Raw genomic sequence first — 21,583 nt, forward strand, 5'->3', positions numbered from 1 at the left:
ATATCAAGTGGATTTGGCTCATGCAAATATAACTCACACAAAACCCAAAAATTCCTGCTAGAGGGAAAGAAAAGCAGCTTTAGTCTTCACACACTCCACAGTAAGCCCCGCACAATGATTTATCGGATACACCTTCTGCAAGAAGGTTGTGTGGACTTTTAATCTATAAGTGCCCATGGTTTGTGCAGGCTGTGAGGAGTGACTGCTCCTTTCAGGAGTGTCTTAGTTTGTGAAATTATATTTATTTCCATGGAACCTAATATATATGGTATCTGGGGTTTTTGAATGGAAGCAGGATCCTCTATGGATGCAATGCAGGTGTGTGTGTGTGTGGGTGTAGGTGTGTGCGTGCGCGTGTGTAACGCACTCCGCATCTCTTCAGCTGTAAAGATTGCACCTTCACTCTGCAGTTTATGCGCAATTTTCTCCAGGTATGAATTTTCCTCTGAATTTGCTTTGTTTCCCGCAGAGAATCAGAGTTGCAGAAGTTGTTTATCCTGAGCATCAACCGAACTCCAGCTATGAAATATCATCACTGATTGCTTTATCTAGAATCACTTCAGGATTTCCTTTTTAATTGTGTAACTCGTGCGTCATTGCAATTTAAAAGCTTGCGCACCCGCATAGTTGGTGTTCAGCTGCATGAGAAGGGGTCACGCTCTTTTTCTTCATTTTCCGTTGCTTCAAAATATTGAACAAAGGCGTTGTTCAAATTATCACCGCCTTTACAAGCAATACGTTCATGCTATTACATAAACACAACGCAATTAAAATACAAATCATATTGCATCACGCTCATCCCATGCGTGGGGAAGCTTTTCTCCGTCATCACTCCAAAAATTTAAATTCCTGTCAGATTGAAAATATCACCTCCTTATTTGATTAGACGTTTTTCCCAGCAGTGACTCATTTAACAAGGTGACTTACCTCGGTTACACTGATTTTTAGAGACTGCAGCCCCAGTGAGAGAAACAGATGTGAAGGAGGTTCGGAGTAGCCCTCCTTCCGAGGAGACTGACTCCCAGCTTCTGCGCTCCTGGTCAACGGCGCGCAGAAAAAAAAAAAAAAAAAACTTTTCAGCAAGCCCTACAATAAACCCCAGTGTAAAAAAAAATCAATATCTAACTACCACTGCAGCTTCAGCGAGGTGACTGCCTTTAAATCAGACGCATTGATGAGCGCTGGTGCGCACGGCGGAGGCGCGCTGAGCAGGGCGCCCGTCTGTGGTCGATACGCGCTGTGCTAGTTGACTGCCCGGTAATCCAAGTGCGGATAGCAGCCTCCCGTTTACGCGGACGACGTGTGATGGTGGAGCTCCTCCTCGTGTTATCGCTGTCTGTGTGTTACAGACAGACACAGACACGCACACGCACACACACGCACACGTGCGGCTAACGGTGGACTACATGCATGTGCGCTCTCGGATTTTTTTCATTAGAACAAACACCATACTGAGGAATTATTATTTGTGCTTTAAATGCACAGCCAAATTTCTTCATATAATTTAATCTAATATCCATTTAAAATATATGTATATATGTTTCCTGATTGCAGGAGTCATACCTGGTATTCTTTTAGATTTAAAATCACCAATATAAAGGCCTATAATATAACACATGTTAAAACGAATCACATGATAAATTGTTGGTTATCTTCATCATTGGCTCATTAAGATTTTACTCAGGCTGAGACTCAGATTTAAAGGCTCCTTCCGAATTAATAAAAACATTTTCTTTAGTAAACCTGCATGTAAACACAACTTCTGTTTGTTAAGAAGAAAACTGTGGGGAATTTTTTTACAGCAAACAGAAACAAACCTTTCCCCTTCAAATAAATGTGAAAACAGCCTTCTTGTGTCAAACGCCATCATTCTGCACTTTGAAGCTGAAACATCCAAGCGAAGGAACAAGACAGACGCATTTCGGTGGAGGAGGCGGATGATGTGGAGGAGGTGGGGGGGAGCTTTCAGGACAGACTGAAGACTAACTCCAGATGTCTAGAGTCTGCTCCAGAACTGTAGATTGTATTTTCTGGCATGATATAAACTCAAGAAAGTGAGTACCGGTAATAAATAAGATTTCCACCCATTTTTCTTCATCTTCACTATGTGGATATGAATTTTTCCACTGTATGATATATTTCTTATTAGCACTACAATAAACATGCAGCCATGATTTATTCATTAAATAAAGCTGCAGACCAACTTGATTTTCTCCCATCATGGGTTGTTGGCAAATGTTGCCCAGCCAAATGGGAACGTTGTACCTCATCTGTATTTTAAGAGATTTTCTTTCTTTTTTATAGATATTTTCTAATTAGAGGGCTGGTAAGGTGATGTACAATTCAACACCAGAAGTTAGAAGATTTCTAACAAGCGTCGTCTTATAGCTGAGTCAATTCCACATCGGAGCAAGTCAGCGGATTTGTTCTATCTTTAACACCCGAGGAGACAAATCCAGTTAAAATTGTGGTAAATTTTTGATTGAAAGTGTCCAAACACAATATCGTTTTGTTGTGAATATTTACCCCCGATTTCAACTGGATCTGTAATAATAATCTATATTAGTAGTGGACAAACTGATTTGTTTATCTTGAAAAGCTATTTGCTCCTATAGATCCAGAAGGAACCATCGTTACTGAAAGTGTGCTTTTAGTGAATAATTTCTAAACTAATAATGATATCAATGTGAATCTAATTGTTAAAGGTTTGTTTTCCTAATTAAGGAATCTAAAAATATAGATAAAGTAAATGTAGGACAATAATTCTTGGTGTAAATCACGGAGGTGTGTGCGCTCCATGTGCTTTTCTAATTACTGTTGTTTTACAGCCTCTAAAGCAGCCAAACAAAGTCAGAAACCGGCTGGGGAACAAAATGAACCATGAAGACACCAAACCACTAGTTATTTCCCTGAGGAGTTGGTAAAGACCAAATACACAGCCATGAAAATATTGTAATTACGTTCAACAGATGGCAAGAAAGCCTTTTTCCAAATAACTAATGTTCTGGTCTGTATTTGCTTGATGTTTAACTGAACATCTGTTTATACAAATTCACCATTCAGCTGAGACAGTAATCAAATCTCAATGACCAGAAATATCAGTTCAAGCACATTGAACTTAGCAGTCAGTAAATCCACTTTCATTAGCAGAAGTTGTGATGAAAGTCGGATTGTTCCGATTTGCATGCAACCTGCTTATTGTTAGAATTTCCAGCTTTCCTGTTTCATTTTATGCATTTATTTTTTCGCAGCAGTTCCCAACCTACCAAAGACGTTTTGCAAGATACATCAAATACGTAATAGAGAGGACGGGAAAGCGCAAAAACATATCTCTACCTCTTAAAATATATATATATATATATAATATGCTTAAAATCTTTTTCATACAGAGTACTGTGTACTTAAGTGAAATAGTTAAGTATTCTATGGGCAGATTAGGGTAACCAATTCACCTTAGGTGAAAATCTGTTCAGCTGAACTTTGTTCGTTTAATTAAAGTAGTTAATTTGCTAAGTTTGACACAGACACCTATTTCTATTGTAAATTATGCAATTCCAAGTACTCCCACCACAAAAAAATACAATGATTGAAATTGCTTCTTCCACCAGGGGGCGTCTAAGATCTGCCCCTTCCCAGCGTCAATTAACCCCCTTTTATTTTTTTATATCTTCTTAAATACTCTGTTTGAATGAGCATTAACTTTTTAACAGCAATTTCCAAAATAGTCCACAAACATCTCTTCTTGCTTTGAATCAGTAGTTCAAGGTAGCAAACTAATGCAAATCCGATTGGCCACAGGTAGCATCCTGCATTGAATTAATCTCTTTTAAAATGAGATGCATTTTTTCCAATGTAAATGTTATTAATCACCGTTGCGATTCAGGGGTAATATTACACTGCCTAATGCACTGTAGATAATGAAATGACTAGAGCAGGATCAATTCAGCTCAAGCCCTCTGAACTACATTCATTCGGTTGCAGTCGTTTTTGCCGGATTAATGGTCCAGTAAAGTTGTCATAAAAACGTGTCTCCATGTTTTGTAGTTTTCTACACATATTAAATATAGTGTTGAGTATATTTGAGTGTTTTTACATCCTCTCTCATCTTCCCATTGGGTAGATGGCTTGTCTTTGGCGCTGAATAGCAATGGGACGGCTGCATCAGCTTCCAGTCCCTTTTGTAGCCGCAAGTTAGGTTGAACAATTTATTTTGATATCAATCAATAAATTTTATTAATAAATGAATAATCATACATCACTTCAACTATTCACTCATAAGAGATGGAAAGAAATCATATAAAAATATTCTGGAAATAGTATTTTCAAATCATACTCTATCTTGGAAAGGTTAAAGAGCTGTCTGACTTCTTCTCTGGCACGTATATGATAACATTTGAGATACCTAAGTAGGAACAAATGAGAAAAATAAACCAATTGTGCTTAGGGAAAAGCATACGTGCATTCATGAACCACCCAGCTTTGAGCACGGATTTATTAAATGTACATTGTGTGTACAGCATCTCAATATAAGCACATTATAATGGCTTGGAAATTGAAAATAATTGTCATTATAATTGATAATTGCTTGATACAAAAGCTCATGACATCTGTAGACATAGAATATCCAATGAACCTGCAGCAGTATAATTTACCCCTTTCTGATTCAAGGCAATGCAGAAGCAGCCAAGAGAGGCGTGAGCGCCCTGCAGTGTTCCGAGATAAGAAGGGAAGACAGCAGCATTAGTAAGAGCCTGAAAGAACGTTCCCAGCCAAGAGCACTTGTTTTTTTTGGAGCAGGGAGTGTAAAGGTGATGTTATGTTGTCCTTCCTAAAAAATAAGTAGGTCACATGCATGCACTGTTTTGGTTCAAGAAGTTTGCACTCTGCACATATATTAATAACAGCTGCATGAATTTGCATTACAAGACACAACGCTTCATATAATTCTGTGTATTTTCTCAAGAATGTGCTTAAAAATAATTCAGTAAGTCAAAACGTTTAAAGGCAAACATTCAGAATCCAATAATACGTAACTGGCAGTAGTGAATGGATACAGTGACAATGTGTGTGTATGTGCCTCCAAAGCAATGGAGACATCGTCAACATTTAGCCATAAGCAAAGTTAGCTTCCATCAAGGCATTGGTCCAAATCGCAGTCCTTAAGTTCATATATTTACGCCAGCAAGAAGGTGATGCGATTCTTTTTCAGATACTTTTTCTTGCCAGCTCCTTTTACTTTCCTTTTCTTCCTTCCTGGAACAAAAGAAAATATTTACCAACTGATGAACAAGATTAACCGAAGCATTTTAAGGCTCACTTACGTCCTACATATTGCGATTACATATTGCACAAAATTAATATTCTAGACAACAGAGTTTCCTTATGATCGGCCACCAACCCCTAAAGGCAGCAGATTCTGCTTAAAGCCTGAATCAGAGCATTGCTTCAAATCTTCTCAATTAACTATAGCAATCCTAACATAAAGACATTAAATGAAAGAATCTGCTAAATTCTCTCTCCATTTCGCAGAACGACTCCTCCGATAACGCACCTTTAACGCAGACATCCATGCAGCTTTGCCTGCCGACAAAGTTGTTGCTGCTCCCGCCGCACCCAGAGTAGATGAACTGCTCACACGTCTTTGTGGCGGTGTCGTAGTAATAGCGAGGGATGGAGGCGGAACACTTTCCCCTGTCCTGACGATCCAGACATAGAACAGGAAGAGCTGCACACACAAAAAAAAGACATCCACAATAAGCGTTCTTCCTTAGGAACACCATCCGATAACATCGGAATACTCCCTTATTGATTGATAAAATGATGCCTGACATTGTCGTGCTGCACTGTGTGTGCGTGCTTTTATATATTCATAGCAGCAGGATCACAACTTAAATCACAGTTGAGTTCATACTAACGTTTTTGCGGACTGCAGTACTCCATGCAAGCTTCAGCATCTGGGAAGCGATTTGAGTTCCCCCGACAGCCACCGTAATAAAACAGCTCACACTGCATGGTGGTCATGTTGAAGAAGTAACGGCTGAACAAGGCGCGGCAGGGCCCCTCGACCTTGGGGAACCTGCAGATTTGGGGAACCTCTGGGGAGCGAGATGACAAGAGATGACGTCAGAATCTACTGTTTTTTGGGTTTCCTGGTGCGCGAAAAAAAAAGAAAAAGAAGTTCCACTTTTTTTTTCTGGAACAGGAACTTACTTGGTATTCTGAAACACGTTTTCTGGCACTCCAGATAACTCTGGAAGTTATTGCCGTTTCCACGGCATCCTCCGTAGTAGAAAAGTTCACACTTTTGCGTGAGGCTGTTGTAGAAGTAGCGTGGAAGCAGCGCCCTGCACGGTCCTTCCGTCGCTGGAAGGAGACACGCGTCTGGAAGCAACAAATAACACCGAACGATCAACGGGAGAAAAAAAAACACAGCAGGATCAATAATCATTCTGATCAGCAAAGCGGACGCAAGAACGCGCGTCTCCTCTTACCGGTTGGTGCCGATGCAAAGACGCTGCAAGCTGCAGAGGAAAGCATCAACAGCGCCAGAACGCAAAACTCCATTGTGAGACTCGTCAAGTCTTTTTCCGCTTTGTCCACAGTCCCCGTCAGACCCAGTTTTATACACGAGCGAAGCGCTTCCCACGGTGAATGTTTAGGGGCGGGCATGTAATGACTCATTTTCATCCTGTCATTGCAACTCTAACTTTGACAGTTAATTTATGATGTAAAATTTGGTTAACACAGTGACTAATGGAATGCAATAGAAAAATGTATCTCATCACGTCCTTTATGACGATGATGATGATGATGATGATGATGATGACGACAGACACAACATTCATCGATTAGTTACGTAACACCTATCGAAAGGGACTCCATTTCACTTGAAACCAAAGTATAAAAAAATATCAACTTTCAATTGTAAAATTCCGCCCCTACCAAGAGAGGCGTGAGCGCCCTGCAGCGTTCCGAGATAAGAAGGGAAGACAGCAGCATTAGTAAGAAATAGAGGAGGCCTAGGGATGAAATGTAAGAGCCTGAAAGAACTTTCCCAGCCAAGATAGCTTCTTCTTTTTTTCTCTTTTTTTTATTTTGGAGCAGGGAGTGTGAAAGTGTTGCTATGTTGTGCTTCAGTAGGTCACATGCATGCTTCGGTTTCGGTTCAAGAAGTTTTCACTCGGCACATATATAAATAAGAACAGCTGCATGCATTTGCATTAAAAGACACAAAGTTTCATGTGTATTTTCTCAAGAATGTGCTTTAATATAATTCAGTAAGTCAAAGCTTTTAAAGACACACATACAGAGTCCGATCATACACAACTGGCAGTAGTGAACGGATACAGTGTGTGTGCCTCCAAAGCAATGAAGGAGACAGTCAGAAATTTAGGCTTAAGCAAAGTTAGAGCTTTGAAGGCGTTGGTCCAAATGGCAGTCGCTACGATCATGTGACAGATGCTCACGCCTGCAAGAAAGTGATGCGATTATTCATATTCTTTCTCTTGCGAGTTCCTTTTCCTTTACTTTCCTTCACACTTCTTTGTGGCAGTGTTGTAGTAATGGAGAGGAATAAGGAGTTAACACCTCCAGCGGTTCAAAGGATCCACGCAATCAATAGGAAGACCTGCACACAAAGAAAGACATGTATAATAAGCATTCTTCCTCATTACATCAGAATGTTCCCTTCTTAATTTATGGAAACATGAAGACATTTGACATTTCAGTGTTTCATGACATTGTAATGCTGCATTGTTTAAGTGGGTGTGAGTGTGTGTAAATATAAATATATATATGGAACAGCGAGAGAGAGAGATGTCAGCAGCAGGATTACTCAATAGCAGCAAATCACAGTTTAGTTTATACTAAAGTTTTTGTGGACTGCAGTACTCCATGCAAGTGTCAGCATCTGGGAAGCGATTTAAGTTTCCCCGACAGCCACCGTAATAAAACAGCTCACACTGCATGGTGGTCATGTTAAAGAAGTAACGGCTAAACAAGGCGCGGCAGGGCCCCTCGACCTTGGGGAACCTGCAGATTTGGGGAACCTCTGGGAAGCGAGATGACAAGGGATGACGTCAGGATCTACTGTTTGAGTTTGTTTCCTGGCGCGCGAAAAAAAGAAAAAGAAATCCCACTTGTCGGCAGGGCTTTTTTTTGTTTGTTTGTTTTTTGAACAGGAACTTACTTGGTATTCAGAAACATGTTTTCTGGCACTCCAGATAACTCCTGAAGTTATTGGCGTTTCCACCTCATCCTCTATAGTAGAACATTTCACACTTTTGGGTGCGGTTGTTGTAGAAGTAGCGTGGAATCCTTCCCCTGCACAGACCTACTGTCACTGGAAGGAGACACGGGTCTGAAAGCAACAAATAATACTGAACGATCAACGAGAGGAAAAAGCACAGGCAGGCAAAGCAGGGATGCAAGAACACGCGTCTCCTCTTACCAGTTGGTGCCGATGCAAAGACGCTGCAAGCTGCAGAGGAAAGCATCAACAGCGCCAGAATGCAAAACGCCATTGTGAGACTCGTCAAGTCTTTTACGCTTTGATGACGATCCCAGTCAGAAGATCCAGTTTTATACATGAGCGAAGTGAGGAATTTTTAGGGGCGGGCATGTAAATAACAAATTTTCATACTGGCAGTGCAACTTTAACTTTGACAGTCAATTTATGATGTAAAATTTTGTTGACACAGTGACTAATGGCAGGCAATAGAAAAATGTATGTCACATCCTTTACTGGATGATGATGATGATGATGATGATGATGATGTCCATTTCACTTGAAACCATTATCTGATCAAGTATAAAAAAGATATCAACTTTCAATTGTAAAATTCCACCCCTACCAAGAGAGGCGTGAGCGCCCTGCAGCGTTCCGAGATAAGATGGGAAGACAGCAGCATTAGTAAGAAATAGAGGAGGCCTAGAGATGTGGACTAGTTTTAATCAGATTAGCAGATTAGGATTGTTTTCCCAGATTACTATATAACCCACACTGAGGGAGAGGAGAGGGATTCTTCAGCAGGAGTTTGAGGCTGAAGGACCGCTCCTGCTAATCACTTGTAAGTACATTTCTTGTCCTTCATTTATGTTTTGGAACAACTGCATTCCTTCAGGACATTTTGTCTGTCATACGGCAGCAAACATTTGGCTAATGAGGGACACATTTTCTTTTTTTTGACAGAAAATGCCTGTTATAAACGTGGACGACCTGACAGACAAGGACAAGGCTGCAATGGAAGTAAACCAACTTAAAACTGAAGTGAAACTTGAGCGCTGGTTGGTAAGTCGTTCTCGCTGATGAGCATGCCTGTCAGGCCTTTGTGGTTTGGAGAGATACCAGTGCATACATTTGTTTTCCAGCACCTTTAGCCGTGATAAGCAATTAACCAACCTGTTTGGTCTGCATTGACACTGAAACGAATTGCTGGACGGTGCTCTCTCATCTGCTTCTGCTTGATCGCTTTAGACATCTAAATGCTGTGAGGAACTCAAGGACTACATTCAGGCCGGAGTGGAGGAGGACATCCTCGTCAAGGGCATTCCAGAGGATAAGAACCCCTTCAAGGAGAAAGGTGGCTGTGTCATCTGCTAGGCTGGATTTGATACGATTTGATATCCCAGATTAGCACAGAAGGACATTGTCACTCCCCTTAAAACTGATTAGCAGACCAAGGACATACATAATAAGGAAAGACTTCACATATTCCCATCTAAGTGATTCCATGTCTTCTGGTTAGATTTGTAGCCTCACAATGTACTAATTGAAAAGATGCAGTAAATATGATCTGTATTTGACACGGTTTATATCATCGTCTGTTTTATATGTATGTGCTGTTTATTAAATATTAAATATGCTCGTTTATAAGTCAACCTGTCTCTATTATTGACTATGGGAATGTTTCACAACAGAATAGAGAAGTTACATCTTCAAATTCATACATTAAAAGTTGACCCAGATCATCATTTTATTGAAGAATACATTGTTTGTATGAGGTATTTTATTTTTTCTACAGTTTTATGTATTGTTTGAGCTTGTCATTAGACCAGACAAATATCAATTTAATTAATTCGCTAGATGTATACAGCTGCATTAAGTTATAAGATATCTGTTCCCTTTAAATCAACCCACTCAATGAATTTATTTTATTTTAAGGTCTAGTGAGGTGAAAACTGAAATGTTTCAGAAAAATAGAGGTTTGTAATATATAAATTTATAAATCCAATTTTGAAAATTCACATTTATTTTTCGTAAAATTGCGTTTTGTTATTCGTTCAATCGATGAACTTTCTTTGAGTGACGTTGCTACAAAACAATTGTATCGCTCTCCGAGGTTAACTTCCGTCTTTCCGCCGCTCGCCTCTCACGCATGCGCATACGAGTCAACAAAGATGGCGCTGCGTGGAGGAGTTGTCCCTCTCAGATTGACAGTAAATAGCCGGTATTCTCACAAGTTCGCCTTACTTGGTGGTGCCCGGTCGTTTTTAGAAAAGGCATCAGCAAAACCTTCCACTCCCAAAGCCCCGGAGGTCACGGGTGACAGTGTAATCTACACTCAAGAGCACTTTGCTTTAAAGAGGTCCCTCAGAAAGGTATGCTAGCCCTGTAGCAACAGCGACGTAGCATACAGCTTTGTGTTATCTAGTAATAAGCGAAATATTTTCTGTAGCCATATTTGCTGCTATATCGTTAAATGTAGGGAAAGTCTTGCTGTCCATGTGGGGTAATACTTATTTAATTCTCTAGGGCAGTGTGACCAAAGTGGGTGAGAGGTCGTTGGCTAGCTTGTCGTATGACGTCACACACCCCCCCATTTCTGTACTCAGTTTCCCGATTCTTCTCCTTAACTTGCAACTCCCTGTTGGCCACTCGTCTTTACTGTAATTTTCCGTGTTAATTTAGTGCAACAATTGACGGGAAGTGACGTGAGGTGGAACAAATCACACGAATTCTGATCAGCGGGAACCAGATAGGAATCTGATTTACGACCACATATGAAAGTGACCCAAATCAGAATTCAAAAGATTCGATGGCTGGATCATTTGTGCCGTCAGAAAAACAAAACCTGTGTCAAAATGGGCAGGAATTGCCTGGTGTGTGTGTGTGTGTGTGTGTGTGTGTGTGTGTGTGTGTGTGTCCTGATTGCCAAGTCAATTTGACACTGCTGTTTTTGCAGCCAAAACAAGACTGATTAAAATGAGCACATACCCCACCAGTGCCATTGTCGCTCAAACCTAAACGATTGATCAAAACAACGTCCTGTAATCCTGTAACGATCCCCGCTGCCAGTTGATGCCACTATAAGGATGTCGCTGTGTTTTGGGTTTTCATCATGCCAGATTATTTAATACCACCTGCTGGAGTGATACTCCAAGTACTCCTGACCTACTTCCTGATATGTAACTTATTACTTTTCACAGATGCATGAATCGGCAAATGTTGCAAGGCTAGATAGCGTTTGTGTCTAGCAAAGATTTGCATTTTTAGTTGTACTCTTCAGAATATTTGTATTTTGTCCTGGGTATTGATTTTGTGAGAGAGGTAAAAACAAATATCCGGGAGGACCACAGATGGGATGGGAATCGTGGGAATTGAAGTTATGGCAGAGATGAAATATGGAAATTCTTTCATTTGGATGTAGAAAAGTAGTTCAAATTTGCTTTGACGAGAAGACAAACATGAACTATTTAATCACTTAATTTAAAAGTGTTTACTTTAGAATTGGGAGGGCACACACACACACACACACTATATCTGTACCGATAGCAGCCAGTTTTCTAACCCACATAGCTTTCTGGTAGAAAAAGAGTCAAAGGAAGTCTTAATAATCGGCCGGACTGTTTTGGAGGATAATAAAAGACAGACATTGGAGACAGAGGCTTCAAAAATAACAAATGCCTAATTTGAGGTAGGAAACAAAGACGTTGCAGTGAACAGACAAAGGTCGCTGAGTGACTAAACCTCCTATAGGATGCTTGGAGTTTGAAAATAAACCACTACTGGGAATAATGGGAAGGATGAAAATGTGAAAAGGAAGTACTGAACAATATGTCCACAGTGCAGGAAAGGGAACTTGAGGCAGCTCGGTTTATTAAAAGAGTATGTGTTCATAGATGATTCAAAGACGGGGTTATAGGAAATCCTTCAGTACCCGTTCAAGGTTGTGAACCTGTGTCTGTGTTTTCACTCCTTTCTGTTAGTTGGTACAGAGAACGCAGGATCTTGCTGGTTTGTGTGAGTGACTGAACAACGCGTGGGCTTCATGGGCTCATTGTTGGATGAGATGAGGAACTTCCCATGCTTTGAAGTTGCAAAGTCTCCCACACGAACAAGCTGCCAAACCATCCAAAGGGAATAGCTCATTAATAAACGTGAAGCCGTTTCCTCGGCGCTTCGAGGACGACGTTCTGCGTGTCCGGGATCTCGGGGTTTCTGATGGGAATTCCTCTCATGCTGTGAAGCTAATGCTAATAGACTCAGGACAATGCTGCAGGTCAGATTCTACCAGTAAAAAAAATACAGCTTCGTATTAAACATTTTAGGGAGTTGGCTGATGTTTGAAATCAGCTAAAAATGAAGGCCTACGTGATGTTTTGATGCAACATATTTTTTTAAATCTCGGCTGAGCAACCTTTACAGGGCCCCCCTTTAGGGTCTGTTAAATAGCAGTTAGCTTGACGCTTTTGCCACCAACTACTTAGAATGCGGTTTTTAGAGCAGGCTGAGAGATAATAATCCCCATCAATAACATTAATGCAGCGCCTGTGGAAAAACATCCAAGACAGTTTGATATCAAGCCAAGCTCCCAGCCAGCATGCAGAATGTTATTTGACTCAACTGCAACTCCCATGATTCCATGAATGTTTTCCTAGTCATGAGTTTCTGTGCTGCGATGCATCTTGGATGGGACTGATTTTGTTGCACTGCATACATGCTGCCGAATCACGAATCCATTTGCGTAGAATAAGTAGACGGGAATGTCTGCTGCTAATCTCGTTGCTCAGCGACGTGAAAAGCCGTTTAATAGAATGAGTGTACACGGAGACATAAACCCACATTAGCAACTGCTGGGTCTGACGGAGGATCCCAGTCTGTTCTGGGTGTCGCACATTCTGGACTGTAAACGTTGTGTTTCCTGATGAATGCGATATTCTTGACAGATGTGCTGTTCGATAGGATGATGATGGGAAACTGTCCTGGTGTCTAACAGAAATGGTCCAGAGTGACCTCGAGCCACAGAGTTCCGCTCCACTCCCTGATGATGTCTCTTTTTGCCTTTGCAGCATTTAGCCGTCCCTCCTTTTTCCCTCCTCAGGATTTGAACTTTGAACGCGGATGAAACATGGAGGTTGAGGGGAACCAGTAGGACGAGTGCTACGCACTATTTTACGCTGCGTATTCTTGTTATGCTAGCCACACATTTCTATTGGATCCCGTGACTCTGCTTTCTGTTTTGAACAGTGAAAACATCCAGTCAGTGTTTTCTATCTGCCCCGAACTGTTTCACAGTCGGTACGTTATTCTTGGCAGATCGAGCGGTCGTCTGGTTCTGGCTCTTTTGTTTTGGAAGGAGAAAATGAAATCCTAGAAAAAATTCTACTTGTTTGTTTTTGTCCAGTAATTAGTTTTTCTTTGTCTTTCTTAGATTATATGGTAAAACCCAGTCTTGTGCATTGCTGGTTGTAATTTCCCCAAACTCCAGCCAGTGGTGTGAAATCTCTTGCTCCATTGTTAGATCATTATTTTTTTGCAATTAGCTAAAATTCTGAAAACAAATTTCACTTATGAAAACTTGAACTACGAATCCAGACCTTGAGGTTTTGAGCTGCCTGCTAGCGTTGCTCAGAGCCAAACTGTTTTGTTTTATAATTTCCCTTTCATTCCAGTTCCTCCGGTTTGTCGTTAGTTTCATTTATTTGCACATTTATTTGTGCTGTTCATCAAAGTGATTGAATGTCTCTAAAGGGTTTCCTATAATAAACTGCCAAGCGTTACTGTTAAGCCCTGATTCGAGAGAAAAGCTCTTTATTAAATGAGGATTTCTGTCATCTAGTTAATGTCTGCCAACTCTTAAATAATATTTCTCTTGCACCAAATCAGCACTTTTATTAAACTCATAAAAGCATAGTCATCCTTCATTGTTTGGCCGTTTTATAGCCCAGGCTTTGTGGCTGAAGCGATTGATCTGCTCCGAATGCAGATGGAATGTTATCAGCATGGCTTGCGGTACCAAGCTTAATGTTCACATGCTGTTCTAAACATTCTTTTCTGCCATTACGAACATAAAAATGTTTTTATTGGCATTCGAACGGTCAAAGCAAAGATGCTGAATGTCAGCAAAAGACTGCCAACCAGCTTGTGTCATGAAATACATTTACCAGTGAAACTTATTGTAATTAACACTTTGTTATTTTGGCCGGCGTGTTGGAGCAGCACAATTCTTTTCTCCTCCAGAATATTGCGATTAAGCCCAAATTCCTTGTCATTGTTTTACAAGCCTGCAGCTTGAACTGTCAACCAGTATAGAAAACAGCATGCCGTTCATCCTGCCACTGTATTCACCAGCATTACATTTTTCCAATCCTGCTTTCGATTCATTGATGTGTAATACCTCACCTGTCTTGTCTGTAAGTGACGGATTACGTAGACTTAGGGAGAGATGTGCACCGCACAGCAGGAAGCTAATGTGTGCCGAACACCGTTGTGTGTGTTTCTTTCACCCGTAATGCATCATCATGCAGTGTCGGTTATGACAAAGGAGATGGAATAGCTGGGCTGTCATTTGTCATTATCACAGTCTGTGCATGCTCGTGCAAGAACACACAAGCATATATACTTAACATTCATGTGAGAAAATGTCAAAGAGGACTTAATGCACGATCTTCAAATGCTGATCTCTTTTTATGTGTCTTTTTTTTAATGTGCTTTAGATCATCGACCAGGAGATCAACCCCTATGTGGATCAGTGGGAAGCGGAAAGGCAGTTTCCAGCACACAAGCTCTTCAAGATATTAGGAAACGCAGGCTTCCTTGGAGTCAACAAACCACTCGGTGAGAGCGTTGTCTAGCGTCATAGAGATGAGAAAACCCATTGTGCAAAACATTAGCTAAAAAGATGTGCACATCTTGGAATGTGCAAACCATCCAGTCAGGGTTGTGTCTGCCTCGCATTGCTACCCAGCCATTGAAATGAATTCTTGCATTTTGTGAAAGAATTTGAAGAGAAGATAATAACACTGCCAGGGAAAGATAATCACTGTTGGAAACACAAGTCGTCTTGCCGGATCGTCTCTCCGACAGCGTTTACTTAAAATTAACGCAGTACGGTTTGAGCACGTTGCTTCAACAAGCTAGTTCAGACACGTCTATGAGCAAACTACTGACAACCTGAACGTCTCAACTGGGCGCTGTGCATGAGTACACAAAGCAGCAGAGACACTAATGTGTCATGAGATAAAAATTTGGCTTTGGAAGTGTTTTGAGGCTTTTTTTTTTTCTTGCACAGACTTTAGTAAACTGGTACTTTGTCAAATTGCATTTGGTAAGCCACAGAGATGTGGCAGCCAGTTGAGACATCTGTGGCATCTCTGTGAACTGAAGAGGTCTTGGCACAATACAAACAACACGAGTATACCATTTTCAAATCACTAACACTCACTGCTAAGACGCTGGTAACCTGGGAATTGGTGGATACGAATGTTTCCTGCAGCTGAGCGGAAAATAAGGAATCTTTCTCTCCGCGTCACGCAGCATTCGTTTTCACAAAGTCATTTTCTATTGATTCTCTCTCAGGCTGACAGTCCTGCATTCCAAACTGTCTGTAATGACAGGCTAATGTCACGGGAGCGTCCCACGACATCTGCCTCATTTCCAGCTGTGCCACTGCTGGGGTAGAGGAAGAAGTGTGGAATAGATCATATGCAGTCTGAATATTTTGTTGTGTGTTTTTCGGCAATCTAACAGCACAGTTCTAAACTTTCAGCTATCCTCAGTTTCAGCCCCCCCCCCCCCCCCCCAGCTATAGAGCAGCTTATCTTTATTAATGTGCATCTTTTCTTGAAGTTGAAAAGAACTAATCTGTAAACAACAATGTTGCCCTCCAGCTCTGTGAAGAAGACTTCATTACAGGTCTGTAGGTCAAAGACGAGGGAGGATGAGGGGATTAGAATCTGCAGCGTACACAAGCCTGAAGCATCATCGTGGATTAGAGTCGGCGCGGTGAAGACATGCTGCGTTATCAGGCGCTAGATTATCTGATATCTTATGCAGTACAATAAACGTGGCTAAAATTTCTCAGGGTGTTTGTTTGATGCAGCTTCTACTGCCGTCTCGGGCGGTAAATGTTTCAGACTTAGTTTAGCTTCCGTGCGTCGGTAGGGAAGCGTGCAAACGGGCTAGGTTAACGCGGCATGTCCCATGGCTGCATTGCTGACAGTGTTTCAAAGAGTTCTGCCCCGTGTTGATAGATTTGGCAGCTTGGATTTCTGGAATGGAAATGGGATTTAGGACACGATGGGATTGGGAAATGATTCATTAGGTGGGATGAGAGCTGGTCACTGGTTCAGAGGAGATCTCACCGTCTACCTTACTCTGCCTTTTTTCAAGTCAGACGTTCAATTATAGCAAATTCTTCAAGGGCTGTTTGGGGGGATGAAATGACATTTTCTTACCTTAAACTTTACAATGAAATGATTTTTATGTTAATTCTAAAAAGCTCAGACTTGTTACTTTGTTATATTTGTAGTTCTATTTCTTCAGTAAACATCTAAAAGTACCCTTTATAATATCAAATAAATCCAACTGGCCCTGGTTTGAAAGTTGCTCCCCAACACACACACACACACACACACACACACACACACTTTTTCACTGCACAAGGAAAGACATTATTACCTCTCAAAACATGCGAACAGGAAGTTTTCACATGGCAGGCACATTCAGGGACAGAGATGACCTTTGGATTTCTGCCTGTTTTCCTCTCTGCACTTGGCGCCATGGCAACGACCTCTTATCTCCTGCCTGACAGTGGGAGCTGGCACACTTTTTCTTCAAAATGGAATATGTTTTTTAAACTAACGACCCTCTTCTCATGTTCTGGTCACACGCTTCAGGGTTTATTGTAATGAGAGTACATGCATGCAGGATTTGAATTTTTATAGTAATTATCACAGAATTTTCTTAAGTCTTAGTTTAATCCAGTGCTTTGTTGTTGTTGTTAGTACAGAGCGAGAGAGAACAGGATCATATAGATCTCCTCCCAGTGAGGACCTACACTGAGAAACATCTGGTGTTAAGAGGAGACATGTGTGAACAGGATTGTCATTTTTGACTGCATTTTGTTTGTTTTTCCATCTGCTTGTGGGTCCGTCCGTCCGGCCTGCTGTTCTGCTCAAAGTGGGATAAACCTCTGTTTTCCTTAGTCCTCACTATCCTCCGTGGGGTTTCCAATGCTCGGGGACTTATCGCCACACAGCTGCACCTGCTTCCTATTATTTTCCTCTCCAACGCTCCCTCGTCCTCCGTCCCCCTTCAGTCCTCTTTCTTTTCATTGCCTGTCTCTCTGATGGCCTGCAAGTCTGCGCCTGCCATTATTCAATAAAGTTAGCCTGGCAGGTGACTCTCTGTTGGGATTGTAGATCACCGTGTAATAGATTTGCTGTTGTTTATTCATTGCTCAAGTGAATGCACACAGAGAATATTATTATGCTCAGCCTTTGTCCTAATGCATTATTGTCAGATTACTGGGCCAGCATGAGATGATGTCAGACATCACATTCATTCAGTCTTTTTAATCCGTATTGTTTCATTTTGAAAGAACTTGTTTGTGTCTACGTTTACAACAAGCAACTTTTGAAATGCAGTGGAAGAGAGAGGAAATTGTCTGACTAATTACAGAAAACCGTCCTTTAGTGTAACAACCCGACCATTCATCTCAGGATAAATGCGAGCGCTGGTGATGAAAGGGAAAAAGAAAGGGTTCTTCATGAGAATAACTGATCTAAAGTGGTGTTTTAAACATGTTAATGCACCGCTCAGCTCCATTAAGGACCTGAGGTCTTCGGAAATGTCTCTATTATGAAAATGGAGCAAATAGATGTTTACCTTCCCTAAGGAGGTTCTGTTTTTGACGGTGTTTGTCTGTTGTTTTTTATTAGCAGGATTATGGGAAAAACTCCTGGATGGATCTGAAGATGAACCTTGGTCTAACTTAGATCCCATTAAATTTTGAGAGCGATCCGGATACACTTCTGGGTACATAAAACATTTCCATTGACTTATAATGGAGGCTTTTTCAAACAATCATATCGTAAAACATGCATTCGATCCACTCACCAAAAATCACAGACATAAAGGGGTCCGATGTTACTCATACCAAGCAGAACAGAGTCCGATCTCCCTGCAGTGCTTTTTTACTCCCAGTTACCGATGGCACAATTAATGACTTAATGAATTAATTAACTTGCGAGCATGTCCGGGCACCAGTGCCTCAGCTCAACATGTTTTGCGCATTTACCAGTGGTCGTGTTGAGGTTGTGTTTCGACATGTGTCTCGAGAAACACACTCTGCCATGATTTTTATCAAAGCGGCAATGGGAAAGATGGAAGTGAGGCAGAAAAGCAGGTGCAAAGCTAAAACTACAACTAAACTGTCGGCAGCGGCTGAAGCAGGTCGTGTCTCCCCTCGTAGAGTTTGGAGGTCTGGGCCTTGACTTCAGCTACAGCGTCGCCGTGGCGGAGGAGCTGGGCAACATCCGCTGCGGCGGCGTCCCCATGGCCATCGGTGTCCAGACTGACATGGCTACTCCTGCACTGGCCAGGTACAATCACGAGTGATGCCTGTTTGATACGTTTATTTGGTAAGCGTTTCTACTTTTGTTAGCTTGAGTTGGTTATCTGTTTTCATTGGTCGGTTACGGTGACTTTATAGTGCTGTTCTCCTGTGACACCTCTGAATTGTCTCAAACATGGAAATGTTGGTTTTAAAGCTCACTATTTGCCGTCTCTTTCTCTCTCTTTGTGTGTAGGTTTGGTTCAGCGGAGCTAAAGAACGAGTTCCTCCTTCCGTCCGTCACGGGAGACGTGGTGGCTTGTCTGGGAGTGAGTGAAGTTGGGGCCGGCTCTGATGTCTCCAGTACGTCTGACCTTCATCCTCCGGTCCTTTTATTATCACAAAATGTTTGAGGAACCAGAGACGCAGCGGTTCCGCAAACATTCTCTCAGGAGAGGAGGATGAGGCGCTCAGCGTCCGCTGTCATCAGAATTTAATGGATCCGTGTCTATTATGTTTGACATCTAGAATATTGAAGTATAACACTGAAGTATTTTGATTTTAATGGCCAAGCTTGTATTACATTGAATATTTATTCATGGAATTTTCATTTAACCCTCCGCCACACATTGCTTCAGGCATCGTGACCAAGGCAGAGAGAAAAGGGGATGAATACGTGATCAACGGGGGGAAGATGTGGACGACCAACGGCGCCCAGGCTGACTGGATGTGCCTCCTCGCCAACACCGGAGACGGGCCCCTTCACAAGAACAAGTCTCTCATCTGTTTACCCATGAACCTGCCAGGTAGGGCTCCAGTGAAGGCCATCTGCTTGATCTGACATTTAGCCAGATTAATTAGCAATAAATCACCTGGGACTGATTGCGTGTAACAAGACCTCTAAGCAGAGCCTGAGCACCAACAGAAACTGGAAATTATCATACAATGTAATGCAATATCCTAAATGATTTGATTGAAACTTGAAGCCCCGCAGGATTTCAGCGTAACTTGAGCCTTTACCGAGATGCACTCTGAAGTTTGTGTCCTCTCCGTCCTACTGTAGGCGTACACATCGCCCGCAAGATTGACAAGCTCGGCATGTGGTCGTCAGACACGGCTCAAGTGTTCTTTGACGACGTTCATGTGCCCTGCAGAAACCTGATTGGCCAGGAAGGCATGGGATTCACCTACCAGATGCTTCAGTTCCAGGAAGAGAGGCTCTTCGCGGCGGCCAATGGTGCGTCTTCATCCCGCTTCTGTCTCTTCCTTCCCATATCTAGTCACCAAACATCCTCTTAACCTGGTACCCAGAGTTCAAGGGTACCAGGTTAAGAGCAGAACTATTACTCCACCGCTACTGAGCTATGTTATGGTTGGATTAAACAAGTTCTGTCCCAGAATAATTAATAATTCTCTACAGAGAATTGTGTAGAGAATTATTAATTATTCTGGGACAGAACTTGTTTAATCCAACCATAACATAGCTCAGTAGCGGTGGAGTAATAGTTCTGCTTCTTTATCTTAACGCCTCCAGTCATAACCACGATGGACAACATCATCCAGGAGACGATCCAGTACACACGACAGAGAAAGATCTTCAACCGGCCGGTCCTCCACCACCAGTCGGTCCAGTTCAGGTTGGCTGAGCTACAAACGGAGGTTGAGCTGCTCCGCTCGCTTGTCTACCATGCTACAGGTGGGGGTCACGGCAAAAGTGAAATTCCAGGGCCAAATAAGGAACATGGATGTTTGAGTTTGAATGTAGAGCTTTTTTTTTTTGTAGTCATAAATAAAGGCGTGCAGATTGAATCTGAACTCGACTCTGCCAGTCATGCAAACAACGCAGATGAAGCGTCTCCAGCTGGGGGGATAATGTATGGCTTCAAGGGCATCTGAGATCTTAAGATATTAACCTTTAATCCACTCTTAAAATGTAAATAACAGATTTCAGAATCCCTTTATTTTGTACTTTAAAAGGTAATAATTGAAGTCACGTTAGGTGTTCTGCTAAAATACATTTTTATTTATAGAAAGGAATCCAGTGTCGCTTTTCATATTGGCATAATTTCAAGACCCACAGCTGCTTTAAAAACTACCACAAACTCAACTCTAACTAAACCTGCTTGATGGACAGATATCCAGTGTTGTTTTCCTCCATGTTTAAACCCTAAGCAGCATTTCCACTCTCCTATGCTCTAACTACTCTTTCCATTTTCCCAACAGCGTTGTACATAAAAGGCAACGATGTCACCAAGCTGGCCTCCATGGCCAAGTTAAAGGCAGGGCGGCTGGCCAGGGAAGTGAGCGACAGCTGCCTCCAGTTTTGGGGAGGAATGGGATTCACCAGCGATGTGCTGGTCAGCAGATTTTATAGGTGAGATTTACTGAGTTGCAGCAGCACAAAACTAAAGAGAAATACATATTTGATTAAAATAGTCACATTAAGTGAATCGGATGTTTCAGGAACCTGCTGATATCATCGTTGTGTCTCCCCCACAGAGATTCCAGGTTATTGTCTATTGGCGGAGGAGCCGATGAAGTCATGCTGGGAATCATTTCCAAGTACATGGACATGCTTCCACAGAAGTGATGTCATCAACATGATGCAAGATGATCTGTTCAAACATAAAGATGGTCCTTTAAAATAATGTAAATAGAGTTTTACTATTTTTCTTCGTTCCATTTTTTAATTTAACGTTGTATAAAGACTAAACCTGCCATAAATGAACAAATCATGCATATGAAGGCTGTTGTATAAATTACCTGTAGAGACTTGTTTACAAATGAATAAAAAAAATAACATTAAA

The 21,583-nt window shown here is 41.6% G+C and overlaps 4 protein-coding genes across 5 annotated transcripts; 2 read left to right on the forward strand and 2 right to left on the reverse strand.

Moving 5' to 3' along the window:
• Nucleotides 1-4,248: 4,248 nt before the first annotated feature.
• Nucleotides 4,249-6,701, reverse strand: LOC137902780 (carboxypeptidase inhibitor SmCI-like). Of its 2 annotated transcripts, none has more exons than XM_068746857.1 (5): nucleotides 6,492-6,701; nucleotides 6,211-6,381; nucleotides 5,916-6,095; nucleotides 5,552-5,725; nucleotides 4,249-5,249 (listed from the first exon to the last, which is right to left on the reverse strand). In XM_068746857.1, the coding sequence occupies exons 1-5, from the start codon at nucleotides 6,685-6,687 to the stop codon at nucleotides 5,233-5,235; spliced, it is 738 nt and encodes a 245-aa protein (XP_068602958.1). In that variant the 5' UTR covers nucleotides 6,688-6,701; the 3' UTR covers nucleotides 4,249-5,232. The 2 variants fall into 2 exon arrangements, with proteins under 2 accessions (XP_068602958.1, XP_068602957.1); XM_068746856.1 differs by having other exon boundaries at nucleotides 4,249-5,253.
• A 578-nt stretch (nucleotides 6,702-7,279) lies between these two features.
• LOC137902781 (inter-alpha-trypsin inhibitor-like) lies at nucleotides 7,280-8,522 on the reverse strand. Its single transcript, XM_068746858.1, is given in 5 exon segments — nucleotides 7,280-7,535; nucleotides 7,537-7,630; nucleotides 7,874-8,050; nucleotides 8,189-8,359; nucleotides 8,450-8,522. Coding segments are annotated over 5 exon segments (588 nt in total). The 3' UTR covers nucleotides 7,280-7,462.
• Nucleotides 8,523-9,193: 671 nt separating this feature from the next.
• On the forward strand, nucleotides 9,194-9,601 carry gngt1 (guanine nucleotide binding protein (G protein), gamma transducing activity polypeptide 1). Its single transcript, XM_068747565.1, has 2 exons — nucleotides 9,194-9,289; nucleotides 9,476-9,601. Exons 1-2 carry the CDS (start codon nucleotides 9,194-9,196, stop codon nucleotides 9,599-9,601), a joined length of 222 nt encoding a protein of 73 aa, XP_068603666.1.
• A 797-nt stretch (nucleotides 9,602-10,398) lies between these two features.
• zgc:85777 lies at nucleotides 10,399-21,571 on the forward strand. Its single transcript, XM_068746855.1, has 9 exons — nucleotides 10,399-10,599; nucleotides 14,938-15,058; nucleotides 18,696-18,825; nucleotides 19,033-19,139; nucleotides 19,415-19,582; nucleotides 19,840-20,013; nucleotides 20,311-20,472; nucleotides 21,000-21,150; nucleotides 21,276-21,571. The coding sequence occupies exons 1-9, from the start codon at nucleotides 10,399-10,401 to the stop codon at nucleotides 21,364-21,366; spliced, it is 1,305 nt and encodes a 434-aa protein (XP_068602956.1). The 3' UTR covers nucleotides 21,367-21,571.
• Nucleotides 21,572-21,583: the final 12 nt, after the last annotated feature.

This window comes from Brachionichthys hirsutus, chromosome 13, assembly GCF_040956055.1.
Source record: "Brachionichthys hirsutus isolate HB-005 chromosome 13, CSIRO-AGI_Bhir_v1, whole genome shotgun sequence".
In the NCBI taxonomy this organism is placed as follows: Eukaryota; Metazoa; Chordata; class Actinopteri; order Lophiiformes; family Brachionichthyidae; genus Brachionichthys; species Brachionichthys hirsutus.